Consider the following 27,329-nt stretch of genomic DNA (forward strand, 5'->3'; position numbering starts at 1 on the left):
TGATGATATGAAATCATTTGAATACCAGATATTTTTGTGTTTTCCTATGGCCACACCCTGTCTCTTGCCTATTCATTTAAACATGTGCAGTCAGACAAATGTTGTGTCAGGGTAAGATTGTGTTGGTCATGGGGACTGTGAACTTTGATATTTAAAAGCTCTTTAAATGTTAAGGAACTTCTTATGGAGATGGAATTGAAGTTGTGTCAAGCTTTTGCTCCAGGTATGTTGTTGAGTTCAGAGCATCAAGTGTAAACATTTGCAGCTACTTTCTTTCCTTTTTGGAAACATAACACACACCCAGCTTACAGCCAAATTAACAGTCAAAATATAAAGCAATCCTGGAAGTCATACTTACTATTTTGATTAGTGACATTAGCAACAAAATTCTCAGTTCAGCTCCTGTTTCTGTACCAAAATCTAACTATTCCTGCACATGTTTTTCCACTTGCACCATGGGGGAAAAAAAAAAGCATGTTTTTTGTGTTGTGCACATATTTAAATGCAGCTGTTTAATTACGTGGTGCATTGAGCATCTTTGTGGCTAAGTGCCATGTAAACTAGGTGGAGTAAAATATGTGAAAGTATTTTCTAAAACTGTCTTTATTTCAATTAAAATTTTAGGGCTATGATTTGCAGCATCTTGGGGAATGTAGTTCCACCTAAATTCGGTGGGATCAGGCATGTAACTTACCTCTGAAAATCCCTACTTGGGTTTTGTGGCACTCTGTCCTCTTTCACTATTTTAACAGAGGTACTTGCTGGAGAGAAGTTTAAATGGGGAAACCTGCAGGCTTTGACATATATCTTCCCTAAAAGAAATGGATATTGGCTTTGCTATGGCTGTAGCAACATTTTTATGCTCAGAAGGAGCCATCTGCTGAGCTCTGAAGGGGCAAGGTTTGCATTCAAGGTCTTTATGGCAAGTCAGATTTTGAGCGTGGTGTGGTGAGGGAGTCGTTTCCCAGAACTGTCCTGAGACCACTGATTCATTTACCTCCCAAATGTTTGTAGAAGCCTGAGCAGAATCATTAATGTGGGCTTTGTATCCCCTACCAGCTCCTCTGTTTCCCAGCTCGTGGTGTTTGTGCACACATCAGATCAGGATATCTAATTTCAGCTTTCACCCAGAGCTGATAGGAGTTCACTGGGCTCTCCTTCAGGCCTGTGCTACAGGCACCAATTCACATACAAATGCACTTGTGGCAGTATGGTAGTTTGGGTAGGTAACAAATAGAGTGCTTGAATTTACAGCAAATATAAATTATTCCTATTAGTAAATTATTTATATTTTGAACTATTAAATATAATGCACGGGCAGTTATGGATCTTCTTCTGGACCTCTGATTTTGGTTTTACCTAATTCTTCAGCTCCTGTTGCAGAGGAAATGAGCTTCATTTCTGCAAGAAGCAAATATCTAATTTCAGTGCAAGTTAATTTCAAGCTTCCTTTGCAATTAAACAATTCATCTACTAATCTTTCCTGCCAAGCCCGTATCAGTAAAGGCAAGGAGAAAACGTACTGAGTATGTGCAGAGTATTTTCTTTTTAAGTATATGGAGCAGAGCATCTCAGGGTGTCCCATGGCTGTGTGTAGAATGTGCTTAGAGAATAATAGGTTATCAGTGTGTTTACAATTAATTTTGGAATGGAGTCCTTTTGCTGCCTGCACTCACATCCAGGGAACACCTGGGGACAGGTTACAAACATGATTGAAGAGAGCCTAAAATGTTTTTGGCCAAGCTTTTTCCAGAAGGCTCTCCAAATTAATGTGCAAGGCAACAGTACAGATGTGATATAAATATTTTTTTTAAAAAATCAGTATTTTCAGTATATTGTCAGTATTATTAATGCACTTCAACACAGAATTTTAAACAAGAGGATTGGTTTTTGTACCTCCATGAGACTCCTTGTGCTTAACCTAAAGCTGACCTCAACTCTGAGATTTATAATGCCAAAATCCTTACGGAGTCTGTCTGAAGGATCTGAGGGAAATGGAAGAGTACCCATGGTTTTGAACCTCAAAAGTCCATGTTCTCCAGCACAGGTTGTACCACCAGGAACTTCCAGCTTAGATACAGTGGACATGTGTAGATCTGAAAATTAATTCTATATGTATTCAGCATACCTTGATGCAACTCACAGGAGGAGACTAACACTGCTGCCCTGCATTTTCTGCTTTTACACGCAGTAAAACAGAAGAGGCTCTCCTAAAAATGCAGAAAGAACGGGACTTCCATCGGATGCATCACAAGCGAGTGGTCCAGGAGAAAAACAGGCTGATTAGTGACATGAAAAGGTACAAAATAATTTTAATTGCTATTCATGTAGAATTAAATATAATGTTTTGACTTGTTGCCTGATAATGAGATAACACTGTGGAATCTGAAGTGAGTCTAGCTGCATTTAGTTATGCCCTGGTAAACAGCAGCTCCATGTGACCATCGTGCCACACAGATCAAAGAATTTCCAATGATTTATTTTTGGTGGATTTTCTATGATGCAATATGCATTAATGAGTACATAGTATTTCTGATAGTTGGAAACAAAAATGAGTTGTTTTTTACCCAGGTCTTTTGCCATAAATAGGTGGTGATTACTGTTTAGAACCTTTACCCATTTTAAGGGTTACTGGTGTCACACCAAGTTCAGAACCTTTGCATTCCAGCTCCTCAGAGTTGGTATTTTCTGTCCTCTTCAACTTCCAGTAAGAAACTTGCTATGTTGCTTTGATTGTAAATAGGCCCAAACGAATCCATTGCTACTGAGTTATGGTGATTTAATTTCTAAATAGGAGCTGAGTTTAGAATCTCTTCTTTGCACATGTTTAACCCTGGGGAGTGGCTTCTGCAGCTCCAGTTAATTCCCTGAGTTTTGTTGGTATTGTTATCAATCAGTGCATGTAATAGCAGCTCTGTGTATCTCCACCCCTGGAATGCATACATGCTAATGCAAGAGAGCACTCTACAGGGATCTGTCCTCTGTGACTCAGCATTTTGCAGGATGCAGTGATCCTGGAGCTCTTGGTGTCATGTGTTTCTCGTGAGAGATTACATGTCTGAATCTTAGTTTGTCTGAAGAATTCAAGTGCTTAAGTATTCTCAGTGTAATGTGTGGTGAAGAGAGAAATCAGGATGGTATTATCACTGTTTTGTCTAGATGAGGATCTTATTTGGTAGTCAGATAACAGCTGTAGTTCTCTTTCTTTCAGTGAAATACAATCCATCTGTAAGAAAACAAATTAGCCGAAATTAACGTGCAGTATGTGTATGAAGGATTAACAACAGGACAAAATTAGATGGATTGTTTTAAGATGTGACCAAACAAGCTGTGAATCCTCTTACTCATTCATCTGGCTTTTTTTTTTTTTTCTATTTCTCCTTTGTTGTGGTATTGCAGTTGGTTGGTTACATACTAAACAGCTTTGCTGTCTCCTCTGTGTTGACCTTTTGGTAATTTTACTCATTTTTTTGGGGAGGGGAAAAGTTATGCAGATATAAATCTCTGATTTAACTGATCTGTGAGGAATCATTTTTCCTCCTCTTGCTCACAGGCTGAAGGCACATTATGCATCCTATGAACCAGTGCTGAAGCAGCTGTCAGAAAAATACCAGAACTCACTGACACAGAAAATGTTAACCAGTTTGGAGAGAGACAAAGCAATGGGGCAGGTAAAAAATGTGGTGAACACCACTTGCACAGCTGTAAGGAAGCTTCTGGTTTTTACTTTGGTAAATAGACGAGATATTTCTGGTAAAGCAACTCTCTTATGCAATATTCTGAAGCAGAATATCTTGTGAATGTCATGATTTGGTGGAATATTAGCAGGGAAAGTATGAAAGATGGTGCCACAGAGTGATAGATGTCAGTGTGTACTTGCTCTGTGCTGCTCTACGTGAGTCAGCAGTGTGCAGCAGGTGTGATATTCACACACATTCCATACTTCCATCTATGCCTTTGGAAGTAGCTTATTTTAACTTCCTTTATTACTGTTAATAATTTTTTTCCCTAAATATACCCAGCAGTGACTTGCTAGTTTAGCAAATAAAAACAACAAAAAAAAGACAAAACAAAAAACCAAAACAAAACAAAAACAAAACACCACCAAAAAACCATGGAGAGATCAGAGATAGTTTTTCTGTCTTGAGTGGAATATTTGAACATTATTTTTACTTCTTCAATCTTACCAGATGTATACAAGATATTCTGCCCCTTTGACAGGAAGCAGTATGAGCACAGGTAGGAGGGATGACAGACAGAAAATTACCTGGCATGTTTTTAAGAAAAGAAGTAGGAGAAAAAAAAAAAAAAAAAGTCCTACCAAATTAATTTTGGCAGTAGCATCAATTATAAGTGGGTAAAATGAAAGGCATTTACCATGCTCATACCCTCTTCTGATAGTCTTCACCTCTTATTTCCTCCTTTCCTCTGCCTCCAGTTTTTCTCCGGTCACCTCAGGGCTTTCTTATAAAACAGTGAGGATTATATGTTTGAAATTTCAGTAAGGAAAAGAAAATGCCCTGTAGGAAAAGGAAGTTTATGCCCACATGGAGTTCTGCTGGATCAGGAGTACAAAACATGGAACAGTTCCAATGCTATGAAATTTCAGGAGCATAAATATATATATATATGTGTGTGTGTGTGTGTGTGTGCAGGACCTTTGCATTTATGAACTGTATTCATTCCAGAGCAATGAGTTTTTTCTAATGCATAACACCATATTTTGTGACGTTTTGTTGTGACTAAGCTGTGAGTCATATTGTGCCATTAAATTCGAGATCAGGGCAGTGACAGCAGTTGCTCAAAGTTGCTGCTGTAGTCAAACCCCTGGTATTCTGTATGTCTGCATTGGTTTAATAGAGTTGTAAAAGTGTTGTGAGAGATTCTGGGTGGATTGTGTTTTATTGCATTGTTGCTCTGGGTTGTTCCAAAATCTTAAATTAGGACTTATGTTCATAACATAGAGACAATAATCAAGAATAAAAAATTATAGATGGAATTAATAAAGTACGCCAGCAAGAATGCTGTGTGTTGTGAACAGACACTTCAAAATAATGTTTTCATATTTATTCCTCTTGTTCTTTCCTCTTTTTAAATTTAGGTTACAGGTTTGCAGGCTACATTAGAAAGCTTAGAGTCTGGATATACTAAGCAGATCTCTGAGACAAAAGGTAAAATATTCCCATCACCAGGCTTAGACTGGTAATGGTTTTGTTTTTTTTTTTTTTGGTTGATGTGATGCATCTCAAAATAGGGTGTAACAGTTCATCAGAAATACTTGCACTACGTTTTATCAGCTGACCTGGAGTCTGAGTAGCAGTTTTATCAGTTGAGTATTTTATTCTGAATTGTGTTCACTAAGAAGAGTGAGACTGCTGAAGGCAATGTGGAATATATGAGTAACTTGGAAGGACTTTGTCCTAGAAATCTATTTCATGACTGATTTTGTTACTGTATCTGCTGATATTCTCTTTTTTTGTGTGTGTGCATGTGCTCTTTCTCAGCTCACCCTTCAGAAAGCGTACATTGTGGTCTAGAAACATTTTGAAAATACTGGTATTATAAAATCCAGACTCTCATTTTTACAGAAGATTGCTAAGATGATATAATATCTGCTAGAATAGTATCTGTGTGGGACCACACTACTTCCCTGTTGCATTTTTGTATTATTTTTTCTAATTCCATCAGGAAAACACTAGCACCTCTGCTTTCATAAGTAAATGAAGCTCATGCTATCACATTCTCTGAGAACATCAATCCCACTAATAATTTTGAACCTATTTTTCAATTGCAGCTACATTTGATAGTAAGGTAAGTTTCCAAGAAACCAGGTGTCCTAAATTCTCTTGAAAATAAGTGGGATGGTGCAAAAAGGAAGTGGTGAGCTCCATCTTCTGACAACTGAGTATTCAAATGTGAAGGGGATTCTGCACCTGCCTTAAATTATGAGCAGGACTCTCATCACAGATAACTATTTACTTGAAATTAGAGAACCTTACGAATATATAGCTTTCAGGTGAAGGAATTGTTCCAATTAAGGCAACTTCAATGCCTGTTTATTTTGTGATTTTGTTTTGTTTTCCATGTGTTAAAGCCTAAACCTCCTTTGGCACTGGTAATAATACCCCAGGTAAAAAGCCATTGTGTTACCCCAGCCTTTTACACTCAAGCTTCATTAGTTCCCATGTTCATGGAATTAATGCCATTGTGTCAAGTTCCTCTAGAAAACACAAGGCTGAGAAAAAGAATAGTAGTCACATAAATTTGTTTTGGGTTTTTTTGTGTTTGTAGTTGAGTGAAGAGGCTGAGAAGCATTGCCTTCTTTTCCTACTAAAATACACTCTGGATTGAGGAATATATAGTGTGGGATCTTCCCCGTGCTTATGCCATCTGTCTCCTTTTCATATTAAACTTTCATTTGATGTTTGAGTCTAAAAACCACTCTCTGGCTCTTCAGTCTTGTTTATTCTTCAGAAATCTTGAGAGCCTTTTGCAATACCAAGAAGTGACAAATAAGGGAGCCATTTGATAAATAATTATATAAAAAGCCCCTTGTCAGTCTCCAACACAAATTAAGCTCATCAGCCACCCACATGCCTCTACAAGTCTTAATTTGCTTCATACCTTAGGTATCAAATTAATGATTTTTATTCAGTGCTTTGTCCTCTAATACTACATAATTTTTATTGCCCTCTGTAGGCCATACTCCTGTCTCCGTGGGTAATACTGTCTCTTTTAAAAATGCTTTCTGCTGCCTCTTTAAAGGTGATTGTATTCTGTACCCTCTTGCTTGCCTATTTGTGAGTATAAGAAATGTGGATTTCTCACGAATACTGGAGAAATGTCCACCTAATTTTTCTCAAAATAGAGATTGCTTTTGAAGCTGGAAATTTGGGCTGTAAGGAGACTTCCAGCTGCACTTTTCAGTCTTCTGGGCCGACTTGTGCGTGTTGGTATGCTTGAGTTTGAGGACAGTGCACACCCAGAGAGGCAGATGATCCTTGGCCAAGCTGGGCTGCCTCTCCTGGCAGGTGTCTGCTTTCCCTGCAGTGCAGAGCCTGCAGGAAGGAGGAAGGCTCTGCCCAGCAGCAGGGGATTGTCCTTTAGTGCTCCTGAGGCTGCATTTGTCCCACAGCCTCACCTGGCTGTGGAACACCTGGAATGCTGGCTTGGCTAGAGGGCACTGAGTGTGCCTCTTAATTAGTTTTGGATTTGCTGAACTGTGAGGTTCTGCACATCCACTCCAAGTAAGCAGGAGAGGGACTTTGTACAAGGGCATGTAGTGACAGGACAAGGGGGAATGGCTTCGTGCTGAGAGATAATAGGTTTAAATTAGATATTAGGAGGAAATTGTGCGCTGTGAGGGTGGTGAGGCCTGGCACAGGTTGCTCAGAGAAGCTGCCCCATCCCTGGAGGTGTTCCAGGCCAGGTTGGACACGGCTTGGAGGAAGCTGGGATAGTGGAAGGTGTCCCTGACCATAGCAGAAGGGTGGAAGTGGATGAGCTTTAAGGCACCTTGCAACCCAAACCATTCAGTGATTGTGGGACTGGTTTTAGTTTGGGGTTGATATTTTTCTCTCTGAGTCATATAGTGCACAATAAAGAACAAAGGGGAACTAATTAGTATTCAGAGTGAGTTTGCATTGTAAATTTGTATCTGGCAGCTAGGTAGAAAAAAATTAACAGTACTTAATGTTAATTTTAGGGCAACTATTCTGGACTTTATTACTCAGGCATTTCATGTAGGAGCTTTCATCCTGCTGCATTTCAAGCAATTGAAGATAGCATCCACAATACACAGTGTGTAATTTATTTACTAGCAGTTTTTTGCTGTCTCACTGTCAGGCTGCTCTTCAGCTTTGTACAGAAATCCTTCAAGAGAAGAACATCTAATAATTTTTAAGACACCTAAAGAAACCTAATTCTTGCCTTGCTTGTTTCAAATTGATATGAAGGCCATGTAGTAGTTGGACAGGAACTAGTTAGCAATTATTGTTAGGGTTTTGTCATCCTGTGGTCTGGTTCTCTCTCTCTGATGCCCACTCAGAGATCAGCTCTGAAAAAAAACATTGTGCTTTGAGTTCAGGTTGCTTTTTAAAAAGTAATGGATTTTTTTAAGGATATTTGCGTTAAAAGCTGGTTGTGTTTTAAATCTGGTCCTTCCTGATATGGTAGCAAGATAGTACACAGAGGAATTTAATTATCAAAGCAAGAGAGCTGATATTTTATTGAGGATGTTGGTGTATATTAACAGCGTTTGCACCCTTTCTTACGGATCAAAACACAGTGTTGGGTGATGCTCTGAAAAAAGACCCCTTTTGCCTGCAGGAATTTAGCAGTGTTGATTGTGGCTTGCTTATAAACCTAAGTGAACACTGCTATAGCAGCTGGTTCTAAACATGTTATAAAACTGCTCCTTGCTCAGTACTCTTCTTGTATTTTCTAAAAACAACAGCTGCTTATTTATTACCCAATTATATTCAAAAGTTAAACTCAATGAGTTTCTTTACTCATGGTTGAATTAACTCATTGCTAAGACTGTTAGCTGTGCTTTTCCTTTCCTTGATCTGATGCAATTGCATTTAGAAGGTCATGCAAAAAGAAATTTAAAACGAGCCTGGTTGTGCCCATTCCATGTGCAATGCAATCAGAATAGAAAATCTTTAAACCTAAGCTGTTGACATCTAAGTGCAACAGTTCTTTGAAACTCATTCTTTCTTTTTTTTTTTCATAGTTATTGACTTTTAAAGCTCTGGAACTGTCATAACACTGTTGCTTTATAGGTATGTGTATCTCAAAAGGACCAACAAACCAAATACTCCATGAGCTATCCATGGTAGTGGGTAGCAGTCACTGAGTGAGTAGAAGGTGTTAGACATACAAATCAATTTTGCTGTTTACTGTTCCTCTGGGAGAGTTATTATTCAGGCTATCTGTGACAGTCACTTCAACTGTTAAAACAGTGAGAATACATAAATACTAAAGTTTCTTTTAATCCAGCCATAGTTCTTTCCACTAGTTCCAGTTGTACTCAGGTTGGATATACAGGAAGGTTTTGTGTTGCTTGATGTGCTTCTTTTGCCTCAAGAGTGGAGGGAGTGTTTGGGGTTTTGTTCTCTGCTTTAAGTCATCAGGTTTGCATTTTGGTGTAAAGGTCTTAATAAATCCATTTTACAAGAGCAGTTATTTTGAGATGCATAATGTGAACTGCATTTGTTTCAGTCTATATTTTAGCTGTATAATGTGTTTCTTCAGTCAGAGATTTTTTTTTTCCCAAAGAACTGGAGTGATGTAAGTGCCCAAATCCTGTTGGAAATCAGCATTACATTCTTTTTCATGTAGACCCATGTGCATCCAACAGAGCACTGCAACAAGATGCAGGGAGGGATCCCAGAGGGCTGTGTTTGGATTTGTGTGGGCTGCCAATGCAAAGGCTATCAGAGAGCAGTGTCCTTTCTGCCAGGTCATGGCAGGTGCCTTGTGCTGCAGTCCACATGTGCTGTACTCTTCATCCCATCCCTTTCAACCTTTGATGATTTGAAGCTGTGTTACCTGCTTAGGATTTCTCTGCTGATTTACCTGTTCATCAGTAATTCCTTGTTTGAAAGGTGGGTTGGGAGAAAGTGCAGGGAAACAAAAGGAACTAAGAGCTGAAAATCAGAATAGTGCATTGGTGGTCGGTACTGGATAGGATGCAGTGAGCTGATGTTTCCTGTGGCTCTGAGGGATGTGAAAGAATGCATCCATTTCCCTGTGATTCTCTCTGTACTGCAAGGTTATTGCATTTTTAGGGCCAGGTCTAAGGTACCCTTTAGATAAGATGAAATGATTTGTGGAGTAGAGATACATGTAGCCCTGGAATACTTTAAATGGATGGCACAGTAACCTGAATATCTTCTTGTTTAAAGTGATGTTTGAGGATTTCACATGTCTGGCTAATATTAAGCGAGGAGATAGCTTCCAGAAGAGTAAATAAAAGAGTATTCTGATTATATTTTTGTTGCTTTTATTTTATGGTAGGCCATGATTGTACAAAGAAGAAAGAGTTTGAAGGTCCCACCCAGAAAGCTCTTCGGGAAGCCAGGCAGCAAAAATTCCTTGTTGTTGCAAGCTCTTCCTGTGGTGCAGGTGAAGATGCAGAGAAGATGGGCAGGAGAAATCTAAAGGTACTGTGTTCTTTTCCAATATCAATCCTCTTTATACTAAGCTGTGCTGAAAGACACCCGTCCAATGTCATTAAAAGAAGTCCTGCTTAGTTGAAGTAAATAGGACAGGTAGGTAACAAGGTTTTTATTTTTAATACAAGTTTCTATTACAATTAAATTTTCAGGTAATTACAAGAACTCTGATTAATTGAGGCTAGCAGTCTGCTTTTTGAGAATCCAGTGTAATCACCTAGCAGAGGAGGAGCACTGCCTGTAATTGCTTCTTGCTCTGTTGTGTTTCTTTTGTGACTTGAGAAACCTTAATGTGTTTCATAATGCTTGCAAACCTTTCCAGCATTTCAGACTGTTCCAGCTGGGACTAAAAGGGACAACAACTGTGAGACTAAGGGCAAAAACCTGGTAATTGCCTAGTAGTCAGGGCTTTTAAACCTGAGTATACCACAGGTGGGTTATTGCTTCAGTTTGGAAGTTGTGCAAAGTCAAAATTAATCCCCGATTATTATTATTTTTTTTTAAATTATGGAAAAGAATGTTTACTTTATTCCAGTTGTTTTATTTATTGAGGTTGCATTTTGGGCCTACATAACAATGTTTTTTATTTTCCACATTGGGGTAAACATTATAATATCTAAAATTTCAGAGGCTCCCAAAACTGTTACACTGCTCTGTTTTTATTTGAGAACTACAGTTAGAGTTTAAACTGTGTTTCTTGAGGAGAATAAAAGATTTAGTTGATGGTGATATAGTCAGAAGCAACATCAGTCTTTCCTTTCCTTGTCTCCACAAGACTATGTCCATGGTAATTAATTTTTGTAGGTTTCTGTCTGGCTTTGCAAGAGCATTTCATCTGTTTGACTTTGGCAGTGCACCTCTCCACACACAAACATACCATTTTAGTTCTGTTTTCATTCTTTTTTCTGCTCCTGAGTCCTCAAATAAAAATAAAATCTCTATATGTATCTGTCTGTATCTCTTCTGTTGCTTACTGAAACACTTTTCACCATGTATACAAATATTTCTCCATACTGACCCCACACCTCTTAGTATCTGTGGCACGTGCCAGTCTGTCCATCTCCACTTTGCCTGTTTTTCATGCAGTGGTGGAAAATTTCCATGCTAGACTCTTAGAGCTACCTCCTCTCCTCATTCTGACTTGTGAACAGAAAAAATTTCATAATCCAAGAAGTAATCATTTTTGTGTTTCTGTTTTTACTGAAGTCATCAGGATTTTTATGGAAAACTTCAGCAGAATTATGCTTCACCCCCAGAATACAAACTGTGCACAGGTAGTGTGCCTGTCTGGCTCTTGTTCTTTGAAATTCATGACACAATTAGTTGACTGGTTCTGGCAGGCATCTGTGTTTCTACAGATCTTATGTTTCCCAAAGGAGTCCCACCAGAGGCCCTGATGTCTTTATTTAATCAATAGATTAGAAAACTGGGTTAAGAAATAGAAATAAGGCATCAGAAAATATGAGCATGTTTGAATGTACTAGCATTTTCCATGGATAAGCAATAATCTAAACCTTTAGGTGTGAGATTAACATCTCTTCCAAATGGAACAATAATGCTTTTTCACTTCACATTTCCTGGATCTATTATTTCTAAATATTTCCTTTCCCCTAATAAAGGATTCCAGCTTGGATAGTGCATGCGGATTACTGCTTAGGATGTTAGAAATAAGTGACAGAGGGAATGATGAATGTGTAGAGTGTAAAGAGGTGAGTTAAAATTGTGTTTAAAACAGAAGAGACAGAACTCTGTCCTGTAGTGCACATTTAATGAACTAGAGTTCTAATCCAGTTTATCGAATTAAAACAATGTGTTCTTATTCAAGTGTTTAGGTGTCATAATTATTTGCTCTCATCAAAAGGATGAGGTATAAAGGAGAGCCATCCCTTCCTTAAGTGAATTTCTGTGATGCTTGGAGTCAAGTTTGTGTGGTGTCTCATCTCCTCTGACCTATATCAAAAGATCTTTTAAGTTATGCCATGTGGTATGTAACTTAGGTTCTTTCTTAAAATGATTCAGTGTGAATGAACATGAACATCTACTGAAAAGTGTTCCATAAGTCATTTAAATGTTTTATTGGGAAGGACAAAATTGATTTATACTTATTGAGATGATGTTTCATTTAAATTCTCTTTATACCACAAAGTAAGTAGGCATCAGAGCATGAATTTGGTCAGTTCCATGGACTTCAGTGAGGAATATACAAGAAGAAATAAATGCAATTGAAATCCTTAATTTGCATAAACATCTTGAACAAAATAGAGAAAAAGAGAACAGAAGATGTGGAAAATCTAGGTAGAATTCACTGTCTAGTATTATCAAGCCTGTTCCAGTAAATGTAAGTGAAATTTTAAAGCTTACAAAAGTTTAGAGTGAGCACGTTATCCAATTTTTAAGTTCAGGCACTTGGATTATATCCCATTCAGTAAAAAGCCACTATATTGTCGTGAGATTGTATCCTTGAGACAAAATTATAAATGTTTGTATTAACTGTGCTGTTACATAGCAGTGAGCTATGGTGATGGAAATGATTTAACATCTCTTCTGTGTCTGGTAGCTAAATAGTGATCTAACAAATGCCTGTGCTTTTAAGTAGATGCAAATATGAGTCATAGCTGAGCTAGAACATTTACTTCAGGGACAGACATACATTGTGTTATTGCAATATCCTGTAAAAGCTGACATGTCATTTAAAACACAGTGTCCCTTTGATGTGAAGTTTATCACTGAAAGAGTGAGTGAAAAAAGAACTGTTTTTTTTTTTTGTTCTAAGAGAATGCATTATCCTGATTTTACAATCTTTGTTATGAGACTGAATTAAATTGTGGTAACAGACAATTAGTCTAAACTATTTACATATCTGGCCCTTAATAAGCCAGTATCAATAGCATAAGTAGTCTTAGATTAAGAATGTGCATAGAATACTACTTTAAACATTTAAATTAATTAAAATGCACTCACAGGTCATTAAAATTGTAGAGAACCTTTGATAATGTGAATTTCATTATGCTCTTGCAAACTTTACTATTTTTATTCTCTCAGGTTCCTTTCAGAGTACATTCTATGTTTGATTGCTTTTATAAGTTCTTAGTAGGACAATTGCTGCTTCTTTATGTTCACTAAATTATATTTCTAAATGTATTACAACCCAATTTAATTCTCTGAAGTTTTACTTGGTGTAAAACTTTATCTAAACGTGTGTTGGACATTTCTGGAGTGGAGGAATTATCTGTTTCTGTGGAATAGATTTTGCAATTATGGCCATTGTGTATGTTAAAAGTAGAGAAGTAAAATCCAGTGATCATACGGAAACAGCTTTTTAATTAATAAGACTTTGGGTTGAAATATCACATGAGTACGTGCATTACGCTGAAGTTTCTCCTCAGTTCTATGGAAAAAATAGTACAAAATGTACAAGAACTGCTGTTCCTGTGCTCTCAAGTAGGAAGGGAGATGAAACCAAGTGATTACTAAATCAGATAATTGAGTTTGAATATAAATCAGCACAGGTGTATTGGGGACAGAATTGGAAAGATGGTCCCAGAGTAATTAGGAAGGGTCCTAAATGAAACAGACAATCACTTTGTGTTTGTAATAATGTGGCTAAGAAAGCACTGATTTGATATTCAGTGGAGAGTAGGTGACTGTCAGACAGTACTGGCAATGCTTATTTTCACAATCCTTCCCTGGGATAATAAAACTGCAGACATGGAGCTAAGAAAATTAAAATAAAAGTTACCCAAATATAAGACTGCAGCCTAGAGAAAGGAGAAGAAAATACAATGTCTGTGTTTCAAATGAGATTAAAAGTAAAATCTAAGGAATCATAGACTAGACAGTATAACTTATATTCCTAAGGAAGTTGACAGTGTATAACTGAAATTTTAGTCAATATCTGCAAGAAACCAGGGAAAGAATTAACAGGGAAAACGGATTTGCAAGGAAAAAATTGTTTAAATCCAGGCTGTATTATATCCATGGAAGGATAAGAGGTACCATGGATAACATACAAGAGCACTTAGATGTTAAAAAGGCTTTGGATACTGTCTCACAGATTAAGTCCTGTGAACAACTGTGGAAATTTGGCCTGACATAATTTTTTTTTTTCTAATTAATGGAAAATAAATTAGGAACATGCAGATATACTGAAGAGGCTTTTTTTTTTTGCAGGGATATAGTGTCCTTAATGATCTGGAAAATGGAACAGAAAATAAGCTGACAGAATTTGCAGACCAAGTGGCCTGGGTTAGGTGGGGCTGGAACAGCAATTGCAGCTGAGGACAGGAGTGGAATTCCAAACCTGACCTATTGGAGAACTAATCTAAAGAAATAACAGACAATGTAGGAAGAGGTAAAAACTCTGCCATTAAAAAATGATCCAATGTACAAATAGAGATCAAGAAGATTAGAAAGAGTTGATCATTGGCTTTTAATTAGAGTAGGCTCTAGGGTATGTTGTGTGAAACAGGCTTAACATGAGTTGAATAGCACATAAAATTGTGGAATAGCTGAACATTGTGCTGCAGTGTAAAGCAGGAGCCTGGAGCATGTGGAATATTGCTCTTGCTAATTTCACATGGCATGTGGCTTTGGCTGCAGTTTTGTGTGCAGTCTGGTCACAGCTCTTCAGGAGACAAGTGGAGCTGTCCTGGTTTGGAAAGAGAGGTGTCTACTACGGAAGGCAGGAGCCTCCCTTGGAATGGAGCATGTAAACCCCCCTCCCTCCGAAATATACTTTTGAAATTAAGGGGCTCTCAGACAAAGATATGGGAATAGGAATAACAGTTATTTACTAGGAAGATTAAAATAAAAATGCAGTAGTACAAAAAAAAAAACCCAAAAAACCCCTGACAGAGTCAGAATACAGTCTGACACCCTGTTGATCAGAGTGTTGATAGCAGTCCAATCAAGTCCTCCTGCAGTGACAGCTGTGGTTCTGTTGGAGCAGAGATGATCCTGTAGAAGGGTCCAGTGGTGGTGAGATGGGTCCAGCCTTCCTCTGGCAATCCAGTGCACACAGGCTGTGCTGGTGTTCTGAATCCCAGGTTTGATCCAGGTAGGAATGCTGGGCTCCTCCCCCTGGGTGGAGCATCTCCCAGTGGGATGATGTAATTGTCTCAGCCCTGCAGTGAGCCTGGATGGCCCATTGACAGCAGATATCCCCCAGAGGGAGGATGGGTCATGGAAGAGATAAGAACACTGCCACACCTGGTTTGAACAGCTGCTAACAGAAAACAGACTGCTGGTTACATCTTGCATTGCAACCTAAGGCAGGAGCATCTACAGCAGAGCAGTAAGAATTAGAAGTCTATGAAACTGTCAAAGAAAGGGTGAAAAGTGAAATTGGCTAGTCTACAGAAAAGAACCCTAAGGGGAGACAGGATGCTTCCTTGAAATAGAAAATAATTCTGTTAAATAGAAATAAAAGCAAAAGCAAATCCCAAATTACAAAACAACTTGTTAGAACAAGTAGTAATAAAGTAGAAATTCGAAAAGAGTCATTCAGAGTACAGTGGGTGCTAAAGAAGATGTATATCCTTAGAATATGATGCCTCTTTCCTTCTTCTTACAGAATTAATGTTCTGTGACTAAAATGTTCAGATTATGATCTAAGATGAACTGGGTATGATCTAAAATGTGTCCTTTAGCTGGTTTTGATGGATTTTAATTTAAAAGAATTACATGTTTTGTTAGGCAATTCTGTATTTTTTTTTTAAATATACTTGTGCTATGGACTTAGAAATGGTAAAAAGAAAACTGCTTTTTAGGTGAAATTCATGCTTTTTAAAAAATTGTCTACTGTATTCTGTAGTGTAATAGATAATGTGATGATGGCTTTAGTTTTAGAATTTGCTCAAACTTGTTTAAAGATGTCGGGCCTACATGGAGAAAATGAGAAGATGTTTCAGGATGTTAGCTACAAATGAAGCTATAAAGAAAATAATCATACAGTTGCGAGACTAAATTATAAATACAACTTATTATAGAATTTTCCATCCACCTTTGCAGCTTTGTTAAATCAAGACATCCAGTGCCTTGCATTTTTAATACTAAAGTTGATTCTTTAAGCCATTGATACTTGATAAACTACCAAACAGAGCATCCAAAGGGTTTTTTTGTGCTGAGGAACAAGGCTTATTTTGAGTCCCTGCATGCTGCCAAGAATAATAATGTGACAGGCCTCCAAGATAGAGAACCAGTACAGAAAGTTGTTGGGAAGTAAAAAGCATTTTGATCCTAATTCTAATTGTACATAGGCTTTGCATATTCGTATATTCTTTTCTGTGTTCGAGTGTCAGTAATGACAGATTTTAGAATAATAGGCTGTCTTCAGTGAGACTGTGAGTCTCACTCTTGTTACAGTCACTTGCAAAAACTGCTGATAATAAAATGACTGGGTTTTGTATGCATATAGTTCGAGCTCCTAAAACAGGGATGTACTGAAACTGTATTTGATTGAAGAAACCTTTGAGTTCTCTTTTGTTTCAAAGAAGTTGTAACTGATATAAAAAAAATGACATAAAGGCTTTAAAATGTTTGATTTCCTTTGCTTTTACAAATACCTGTTGCAGTCTTCCTCAGGACAGACAAATGGATAGAGTTAGGAATTGTGTTGTGCACGAGGGTTTCCTTTTGCCTCAGAGTTTCTGCAGCACTTTGCCTCATTCCTGTTGGGCTGTAGGATGGGATTTGACTTTGCCTGAGTTGAGAGAGGACTTTGCAGAGGCACCAGAGGCTCCCTGCAGAACAGCCAGAGCAGGAGGCGAGACGGTGCTTGCACAGCTGCTGGTCATGTCAGCGCTGTTGGCCTCGGAGACCATAATTGAGCAGTTTCATTAACTCGGACCAACGCTTTGTTTTCCCTCTAATTAAAGTGTCAAGACCTTAACATTTCTCTTGGAAAGCATTTGGGAGTTGTGGGGGGAAGAGGAGGAGAAAGGTTCAGTTGTGCTTGTTTGGTTGTTCACTAACAGATGTTCGGTGCTTACAGCCCCCAAAGGGATTTCTGCTGGTACAACGTCTCTAACTGTGCAATTTCAGTGATCTTTGGAATGCTTCTGCCAGATCTCCATTTCAAGGAAGAAGAGGCACTAACTAGCAGTAGAATGTACTACACAAGACATGAGTAGTGTTGGGTACCTCGGTTACAATTTAATTTCACTTGAAAAATGTCCATGGTTTTTAAGAAGGGCTTTTTCTTGTGTGAGAGGAAAAAATATAAATTCCACAAAAGTTTATTTCCGGCTGTAATTCCTCAATTTTTTTTCCCAAGGTCTATTTCATAATGAAAAGTTTATGATGCAGGAGTTGGGAAGAGTTATGTAAAAATTTGGAAAACTCTTTATACTTATACTGAATTTTAATTTTCAATACAAGAAATCAATGATCTGTTTGGTGTTTTGGGGTATCGATAAAACACATAAAAGTGTTAGTTGTAGTTGATACACAACTGCAAGTCAAAATGTTTAGAATGGTAATTGTATTTGAACTGGGTGATCACCACTATTTTTAAAGGAGTATTTTTCCTGAAGTATTTGCAGTCTACATTTCAGCAGTTATCCTTAGCTTGGTGTTCAGGCTAAAAAGGCAATATATGAACTACTGCTTCATATACTTACACAAAGAAAGTAGATTAGATGAGGCCGCACTTAATACCAATGGGTTGTTTTGTTTTGTTTCTTCCATTTTAATGTAGTTCAGCTAAAGTTATTCATGGGTAAAACTAGATCCCTTTCAAATTAGTGAAATGTGATTGAAATATGAAATTAGTGCTCAGAGCCCCAAAATCTGGAGGGAAAGGCTCAGGTGCTGACTGTGGTATTTATATTTTAAATTAACTATTCTGTAGTAAGTTATGGATTTTGGTGTTTCAATCTTTTTTTCCAATATTTAAACAAAGCCTTTGCATATGTCAACATCACTTTAAGGAAAATGAAATTCAGCATTAGCATTTCATTTTCATGGTAACAAATCTCTAACATACCCTAAGAGCTCTGGCACTGCTCACAGTGTTCAGGCTTGTTTGTCTTGTATATTCAAACAGCACTTCTGGGAGTGGAAAGTAAAATCTTAATTGTTTCTGTTTGAATACAACGAAATCAAATGAAATAAAATACTAAGTCTTTACTCCAAACAGTTTATGAATTAATAATCAGAGCATTTCCTCCAGAAAATGTGACAGTGTTTCACTGGAGTGTCACATACTGTGAGGATAACATTAATGTGTCACAGGCCTCTTTGTAATTGGATTTCCAGTTCAAGTCTAGGCCTAATGGGTTTGATCATGATTAAAACCAGTTGCTGTATAATCATGGATTAGTTGATCTTACCTGCTTTTACGTGCAGTGAGCAAAATGCAACCTCTGTCAGCAGGGAGGCTGAGGTTGGGCAGATTTCTGCTGGAAGCCAGCCTGGAGTGATGTCTCTACAGGTGGGCTTTTACACCAGAGGAACAGAAATAATTCATGTAATGTTCAGACAACAAAGGCAACTCAGATTCGTTGCCACTACACACAATCACTTTGTAAAGCACAACTGCTAAACAGTTTTGTGGACACATTAGGAATCTTCTCATATTGCAGATTTGTTTTTTCAGAAGTGCAGTTTAATGGCTCACTGTGGACTTTGGCTGTGATCTCTGGGCTTGGTTTTGGGAGCTAAAAAGCAGAATGGGTCAAGCGGTTTCACAGCTCATTCAGAAGAATGCTTTTTTTCCTGTTTCCTTTCCAAAGTCCTCTTTCCTCCTTAGCAGCTCCCTTTCTCTTTCCTACCTCTGCTCCCTTTGTAAAGTCCCTAAATCCTTTCAGTTGAAGTGCTGAATTACAAAGTTTGAACACACAGGTTTGAAAGCCTAGATACAGAATTCTGTTACTCAGAAAAAAGGCCACAGCATGCTGGTGTGACAGCAGAACTCCAGATACTCAGTGGACAGTTTCAGTTTGCATTTATTCTGTATGTTTCACACCATAGTTCTGTATTTATTGTTTCCAAGTTCTTACCTGGTGTATCTATAGTTCAGAAAATGTGTTACATACTGTAAATTAACCAAAGCAGATCAGCCGATCATATAGTTTACTAGAAATCTGAAGCTGTTTCTGTTTTTGCAGGAATGCTTCACTCACTGCAGAAAGCAAACCTCTCCCATATTTCTGTAGCACCTGCAAGGAAATTGTTCTCTTAAAGCAGTACAGCATTTTGCTGTGATGTAAATCTCTCAAGAGTTCATTCCCACAAAAAAACAAACAAACAAACAAAAAACCCAAAACAATAACAACAAAAGATAAACAAGAAAAAAATCACCATGCAAAATCACAGTTCATAGTATTTTAAATATATTTAGTAGTTAAAAAATCTAGTTTGTCAGTGGTACTTGTTAATATGAAAATGTCTGCACTATATTTCCACACCTCTGGTGTGTGGTAATAATTTTTTAAACATTCTGTTCAGATTACTTAACTCTTGTGGATCATTTAAGAACAATGCCTATAATTGTGACTTGTCTTAGTCTGGAAAGGACGTTAGCAATAGCAGAGGAACTCACAGTTCCCCACACTTGGTGTAGAAATTGTTCTTTGCTACAAGATGTACATGCCCTGGCTTGAACCCAGCAGACAAATAATCAAAGAGCAGCACACAGTCATGGTAATGTAATACTTAAGAATACAAAAAATATAATTTTTTGTATACAACAAAATCAACAGATCACAGGGTTGGTGAATGTGAAGATACTGTCCTTGGTTTTTCAACGTTGTAAATGAGAAAAATGCTAATGAAGATAGAGATGAAATACAGGTAAGTTTACTTTTAAAAATGATCCTTTGAGAGAGGAATCCTTATTTTGAATGTATTTTACCTGGATTTTTTGATGTACAGTCAGTTGTTGAGCAATTGGTATTCTCCAAACAATATTAATTGGAAAGAGATGCTCTCTTGAGTTACAGGCTACAAATCTTAGGCAGTTGTTTATTCTGCTGCTCCTGTTCTTTTGTTGGGTGAACTTCCCTTGTTTGATCCTGCCCCTCCAAACTCATAGTTCATGACCAACTCCTGCCTGCCACTGAAGCTGTAAAGAACAGTGTGTGCAGGCTTGCTTTGATCTCAGAAATCCACCCAGGCTAAAATAATTTGAGAAATGACAATGAAGAGAAGCTGACAGGGCTTTGTTGGCATAATTGTTTATTTATAGAGTTTTGTTCTATTTTAATGGAAGACAGCCTATTATGTACTAATTAAGTGGTTTATTACACAGTTTATAAAAAGAGTGAGGGAGAAGGCTGACTGACAATATTTGGAGCACATTTAAGGATAATTGGAGAGGTTTGTATTGTTGTATTTGATAACTGTGTTATATTTGATAACTCCTCTATTACTTTTAAAACCACAACCACACAAGCTAATACACTCCCATATATTGTTAGCCTTGGTGCTGTCAACTGATTTTTGGTCTGGGAGTCATAGCAAGGGGCTCTTTACAGTCTGTGCAGTTTATTTCCATTTTTTGTCAGGATACACACGGAGTAAGCTTCTAGCTACCATCTGGTAATGTGTGTGAGTGGAGAGCCTCAGTGGCAGTAAAAGAGACTGGCTGTGCCAAGGCTGTGACTGGGAGCTTAGTCAGAACATGCCAACACCTGTGCAGGGGACTATTCTTATCAGCTGTGTCAGCTACTCTGCAAGGCTCCAGACTGGCCCACGTTTTATAACTTTTGAAGTGGTCCTTCTCTGTTTCTTCGTATTAAAAAGTTTGGGGTTTTAAATAAGTTTTGAAGAGCAGGAAAGCTTTGAAATTAGAGATTTGGAGGTGTCAGTGTTGTTCCTGACATTACAAATCCTGAGTTTATTACTTGTAAAGGTTTTTTTTTTAGTAATTGAATTAATTCGCTGTGAATTTCCTGTCAGGAGTAAGTTACTGTAACAAAGGTAATGAGAGGAAACAAGAAAAGGGTAACCTTTTTTGCCCCTCTTTGCAGCCAAAGGTATTTGAGCATCACTTTAGTATGTCATTGGATTGTTCCAGTCATGGCACAGCTGAGATTTGATTTTATTAGGGCTCTCTTTTTGGTGAGTCTGTGTCAGCTCTAACGTGGCTATTATTTTTAGCTGCACAAGTATGTTCCTGTGAGAGGCTGATGTCCTTGTAGACTGCTTTGTCCTCTTATAGCTGTGCACCCAATAATTGAATGCTATTTACTAAGGAGTTTTAACCCTTCAGTTTGGGTTTTTTTTTCTCAAAATATTGCCCATACATTTAGCAGTTATTAGTAGTTAAAGCTCTGCAAAGGTGTCCAGGTTCCTTGCTGTAGAAGTTAGTAGGAATAGATCATGGAATCATTGAGTGGGTTGAGTTGGAAGGCACATTAGATGCCTAAATGCTTTTGGGAAGTTAAGGCTTATGTGCTAAGACTGGGTGGATAACACTGTCTAATAAATTTTAGAAGTATAAATAGCCAGCTTCTGTTTAGAGTCAGCTATCATTATATAGTGTTGCACTGTAAATTAATTTTCTCTGGTAATTAGTATAATAATAATCAGTTAAACAGATGTAATGTTGCCAGTGACAAGGTTCCAATTTCCTGCCACTATTTACTTTTCTCCCTTCTTCTTCCTTTCTTTGCAGAAAATAATCCATTTTTCTGGTGGTACTTGTTTTCTCCTTGGAATGATGAGGTGGGCAGGATGGCTGTGGGTTCAAATCCATGCTCTTCAGTTCCAGGGAAGCTGGGTCTACATTAGCATGTGTGAGGCACAGGGTCTGCTGGCTCTTAGTATGTTCCAGGAAATCTTTTCCTGTTCACTCCAGACTAGATGAGAATTTTTTGGCGAGAATTTCAATTTTGTGAGGTTTCTTACAGAATCCTCACAACCTTTCTACTTCTGAGACATAATGCTGCTGGAATTGTAGAGGAATTCAGAAAGTTCACTAAGTGTAGGTTTATTGAACAATGGTCAGAATTGTTCTGCCTCTAGAAGACTTTCATACTGTGCATTTTTTCTACAGTTGTCTTCTGAACATTGTGGTGGAGGGTTTTCTCCACTCCTGCTCAAGTAATACAGTAAGGCTGTGTTTTGGGGGCTTTGGGTTTGAGAGAGCTGTAATTCTACTGCTGTGATAAAGACTTCTTCCTGCTCTCTGAATTACTACATTTTACCTTTGTGCTGAAATGTGCATGCAAGCTACAAGTACAAATATATATATATATATATATATAGTGGGTGTCAGTGCAAAAAAAAGTTGTTTATATATCTAGACTTTCCATGCAGTGGTTTTTCTGTAGAAATTTGAACTGTTGCTCTCAGCTGTTACTTTGAAGTTTCCTTTTTGTGGTTGTTTCTTCCCCTCAGCCTTCTGAGGAAATATCCAGGTAAATCTGTGCTGTTTCATCCCCATGTCCTTTGTGCAGTCTTATGAAATGTTGTAATCATCTAATTAAGAAGAAAACCCCTAAAATTTTCAAGTGGTTTTGTTTTTCTGTAGTTGTGGCAATGCATCTTCTGCTTTGTTTTTTAAATTTTCTTTAGATTTTGAGTTAGAAAAGGAAACTTTTGGAGTGACTATACCCATCAGTTTGATAGAAGCCTCCAAAAATGTGACTGAGCAATACTGAGGTTACAGGCACACACAAATAGTGTGTTTGTATTGGCAGTAATATCTTGGGTGAAAAAAATCCAACACAGCTTAATTTAAGCATAGAAGTACAGATTTAGGACCCTGCTTCCCAAACATGATTAATTAACCTCTATTAATTGTGCTCTTGCAAGGTCTTTTTGGTTTGTTGTGTGGGGTTTTTTTTGGTTTTTTGGGGTTTTTTTGGTGGTTTGTTGTTGTTGTTTTTGGTTTTGTTTTTGTTTGGTGCTTTTGTTTTAATGATTTCCAACTCAAAAGAGGCATCAAATCCCTTGAATTTCACTATAGAGTCTCCTCAGTGCAGTAATATGTCTGACTTTCAGTACAAGACTTGGCACCATGGAAAGAACTAGATTTTTTTAGTCTTGATATTTTTTCTGGATAGATTGTTAGTAATTGAATGTAGAATAGGTGTTTCTGTGAAAGGTTTCTTAATTTTAAAATGTGTTTTCTTTTAAATGTTTTTGTTCTGAATATATAAAATCATTTTATGAAACTACTGGTCAGAATATAATCCTGAGAGAATGGCCAGAGATGCCATAATCCCTTTTTTCAAGTTCATTGACAGTATATATTAAGTGTAAGTTTCTTTCCACTCCAGAATAAGGATGCGTGCCTTTAATTGTGGGAATGATAGAAATTGAGAGGAGTAATGTCTGATGTGTTTGTGAGCATTACTTTCAGTCCTGAATTGACCCTTTATTTTCTTCCATAGCACAACAAAAAGAAAGAGGATCTTTAATATCTAAGAAATTGCCAGTGTGGTTCCAGTCAAATCCTCCATCTGGTCTGGAGGCAGAGTATTACTGAATTTCATCAGTTAGGAGCTGGAAGTTGGAGACTTTATTAGGATTTCCTCCAGGGCAAGTACAAAGGCAGTCCAGTGGTGCAGTTTATGGCTTAAATATTACAAGCCTTGTATCTGATGTGCAGTAATAGCTGTGATCATGTAGGAAAATTGTTTAAAAACAACTTTAAGTGCTTTTAGTAACTGCAGTTCCTTCGAATAGAAAATATGATGGTGGTTTTCCAGTTTTACTCTTGCCAAATATTGCAAGTTTTACTCTTGCCAAATATTCCAGTTTTACTCTTGCCAAATATTCCAGTTTTACTCTTCTCAAATATTGCCTTCAATATTTGCCCCTTGCAGAGGGGAGGCAGAAGTACAAGAGCAACAAATGAGGTGTTGAAATGAAAGATGAAAGAAGGAACTGGCAGGTAAGGCATAACATTTTGAAATGTGTGTTAGTGGGAGTGGCACTTAACCTGCACTGCCACCTTTCCCATTTTATCTCTTTGTGCATAACTGGAATAATGATGTTCCACGGAATTTTCCACGTAGCATGTTAAGTACCTAGGAATGCATGGAAGCTGGAAAGGAAATAAAAGTGAAAGTTCAGTAAGAAAATGGCAGATGTTTGTGAACTACAAGTCAAGAAAGAATGAGGCAATGGTACAGATTCTAGATCATAAATAATGAGAGAGAGGATTTTTAGAGTTTTAGAGGACAGAAAATAGAATGAGTAAAAAGACAAGTTAATTTGAGTGTGGAAAGGGGTAGGGGAATTTGTGTGTTGTGAAATCAACAAAAAACGGTAAGATTTCTGATACAGGGAGAACATTGGCAAGGGAAATGTAATTTGCCTACTCCTTTCCACTTGGCTTTGCTCCAAAGAGGAATGAGTTAAGGTGGATTGTTGTCCTGGAGCTTTTTAAAGTTACAGAGAAAGATGGCAAGAAGATGAGGTAGGAACTGGGCATTTACTAAAATAGGTTATTACATACAATACAAGTTGGAGTGAAATTCAGATTTAGAATTAATTATATTTCTCTGTATGTTATTTCAGAGGATATATATTTCAGAGGAGAGCCCTCCCTGCTCAGGCACATTCAAAGGGCAGTTAGGTATAATTGTATGGGCAGGGAATCAGGGATCAAGGGAAGGTTTCAACCTCTCTAAGTTCTCAAGAATTGGGAAAGTTAGAAGAAAAAGCCTTTGCTAGAGGAGTAGATGGAGGAACTGAAAGTAATAATTTAATATATAAAGATAGTTAAAATAAATTGAAAAGGCACTGTCCTAAAAAGCTGGGAGATGTGCTCTGTTTGCACCATTTTCTTATTTGACTTTTCTTCAAACGGATTTTGTATGCTGCTAGGCCCTGTGTGCTCTCTGCAGAATTCCTTGGAGTGTTTCCTTCTAAGGCTGCTTTTCCCCACTAGCATCTCACTCCTCTTACCTCCAGATGGTCTTTAGTTTATTTTTATCCAGAGTTCTCTCTAGTAATGGCTCATGAATTAGAAGGGAGGCGAGGGGTGCAGCCTGTTATCACACAAATTGTCAAATTTTCTGGGTATTATTGGGTTGTATCCCTTTCTGCTCTAGATTTCTGGTGGTGTCTCTTCAAGCATCAAGCTGAAAACTGTGGTCAGTGAATTCTGTGGGATTTTACTCATTTGTGTCTCAGTCTTGGCTGTACCATCACTCTCTGAGTCCACACAGAAATACTGATACATAGCAGTCTTAAAAATTATTAAAGCACGTTCTTCACACTCATCCTGTGCTGTAGCTACTGGTGAGTGAAATTTGGCATCTCATAATAGATATGTCTTTGTGTCACAGGAGAGATGGAAAGGACACTTGTTTCTTCATCCACCATAGCCAATCTTCATTGTTTACAGCTCGTGTTTATATGGTTTTCTGAAGGCATTGAGTTTATTTCTAATTGGTTAATAGGTTGTTGTAATTCAGTTTACTGGTTAGCAATGGTCAGTGTACGTGTCTGTCGAAAACTTTCCTCTGTAGGAAAGAGGGAAACAGGAACAGATTTGAATCTTCCTTAATTTACTTTGAAATTTTAAATATTAAGTATAATCAACAAAAAGTAAAATGAGGTTTGAAAATCTCATGCTGCAGTTTGCTGTTTAAGTGTTTTCACTTACTGGATATACTTTGATTTTGATAGTCTGAGGAGCAAGACTCATTCAATGTTTACATTCTTGTCTCCTGGGAAGATGTATCACACGGGTAGAATCTTTCTCCTCCCAGGTGCAGGTTGGTTCCCACAGGAATAAATTGATATGCAAGCTGATTCTCACTGCTACAATTCCTTTCTGACAGGAATTTTTCAGGCTGGCTGTTAGCTGTACCCAGCCCAAGCAGCAAGGCCTGAACCGTGATTTTACAAGGCCTTTCTTTTGTAGGGTTTTACCATATGCCACAGCTTTGCAGCTGTATGGCAGTGCCCAAGTGCCTAAATTTAGAATGAAATTGCAAGTTGTCTTGAATCTGTCCGTGGGTGAACAGTTGGGGGGAATTGGTTTCAGATATTCCCTCTGAGTTGGCCAGAGAGGATGGAACAGAGAATTTTTGTATATGAGCAGGAGAGAGACCAAAAAAAAAAAAAGACAAAATAGCCCCTAGTTCCATCTCAAACTTGTGTGGGTTTGAGGGGCTAATGGTAATAAAAAGCAATAAAAACTTCTACTCACATTCTTACCAAGGATATGTGATTTTGAATACAGAAAAAGAAAAGGTCCATTGGGTAAACAGTTGCTGTTTGTCAGAGTAAAATTCATTTTAGGTCCCCATGCCATCTGTCCTAACCCACATGAACAAATTGCCTTTCCATTGAGAGTACATGGGCTAGATTTCAAGAATTGAATAAAATCTTGTAGTTTCTGCTATCCCACTTGAAAGCTCAGTGTTTCAATTTTGTAACTTGGGAGTCAGGTGGTGATAAACTTATTCTGCTTTTTCGTCTCCTTCTGTTGTAAGAAATTGTCGCAGGGAGATGTTGCCAGCAATCTGTGGTTACTTTCAAAACCATGTTTAAAATATAAAAAGTGACTCAAGAAATGGAGAAACAAAATAATAGAACTGAAAGCTCTAAATAATCAGCACTAATATCAATGCAAATTGTCTCATGATTGCAGAAGATACAGTTGTGGAAAATCAATGTAAATCATGTTACTAATATGTTCAAGTCTGATATGAAGCCTTAAATGAAGAATAATCAAATGTATTCAGAGGAGGTTTTTTCCTTATAAACTGTTTAGCATTTTTATGTGTGAGTTGTGATAAAAAACAGAATCTCAAGAATCTGATTTGTGTTTGAGTTAGAGTTACTGACAAATTTATCAAATGACACGCTGTTCAGGTCTTTTTCCATGAGATGACCAGGAAAATGAGGAGGGGAAGTCTGGATCATTTGGTAAATGAAAGAGAAATAAAAATAGACTTTTTTTACTATGCTTTTAAAATTCACAGAATCATAGAATAGCTTGGCTTTGAAGGGGCTTGTAAAGGCCATTTAGTCCAAACCCTCTACAATGAGCAGGGTAATCTTCAGCTAGAACAGGCTTAATTAGGGTGTTGTTCATCATTGGCTGTGACAAAGGGGACGAAATGTACTCTTAATAGCAGTGTTTACTTAACAGGCAGTAGTAGAATAGAATTTAGTGGATGAAAATTGAATCTAAGGACATTCTGGGTTAGAAACAGAGTTGCTTTTTAATAGAGAATGTAG

The 27,329-nt window shown here is 37.6% G+C and overlaps 1 protein-coding gene across 1 annotated transcript in view; it reads left to right on the forward strand.

The window, feature by feature from the left end:
• SPAG16 (sperm associated antigen 16) overlaps window positions 1–27,329 on the forward strand; it is a 273,745-nt gene that overhangs the window by 18,841 nt on the left and 227,575 nt on the right. Inside the window, 5 exon segments of the mRNA XM_066322434.1 lie at window positions 2,192–2,299; window positions 3,554–3,671; window positions 5,102–5,171; window positions 8,841–8,843; window positions 10,021–10,166. Of these exon segments, the coding sequence (XP_066178531.1) occupies window positions 2,192–2,299; window positions 3,554–3,671; window positions 5,102–5,171; window positions 8,841–8,843; window positions 10,021–10,166 (445 nt within the window).

The sequence above is a fragment of the Sylvia atricapilla genome, chromosome 7 (assembly GCF_009819655.1).
Source record: "Sylvia atricapilla isolate bSylAtr1 chromosome 7, bSylAtr1.pri, whole genome shotgun sequence".
Taxonomy (NCBI): domain Eukaryota; kingdom Metazoa; phylum Chordata; class Aves; order Passeriformes; family Sylviidae; genus Sylvia; species Sylvia atricapilla.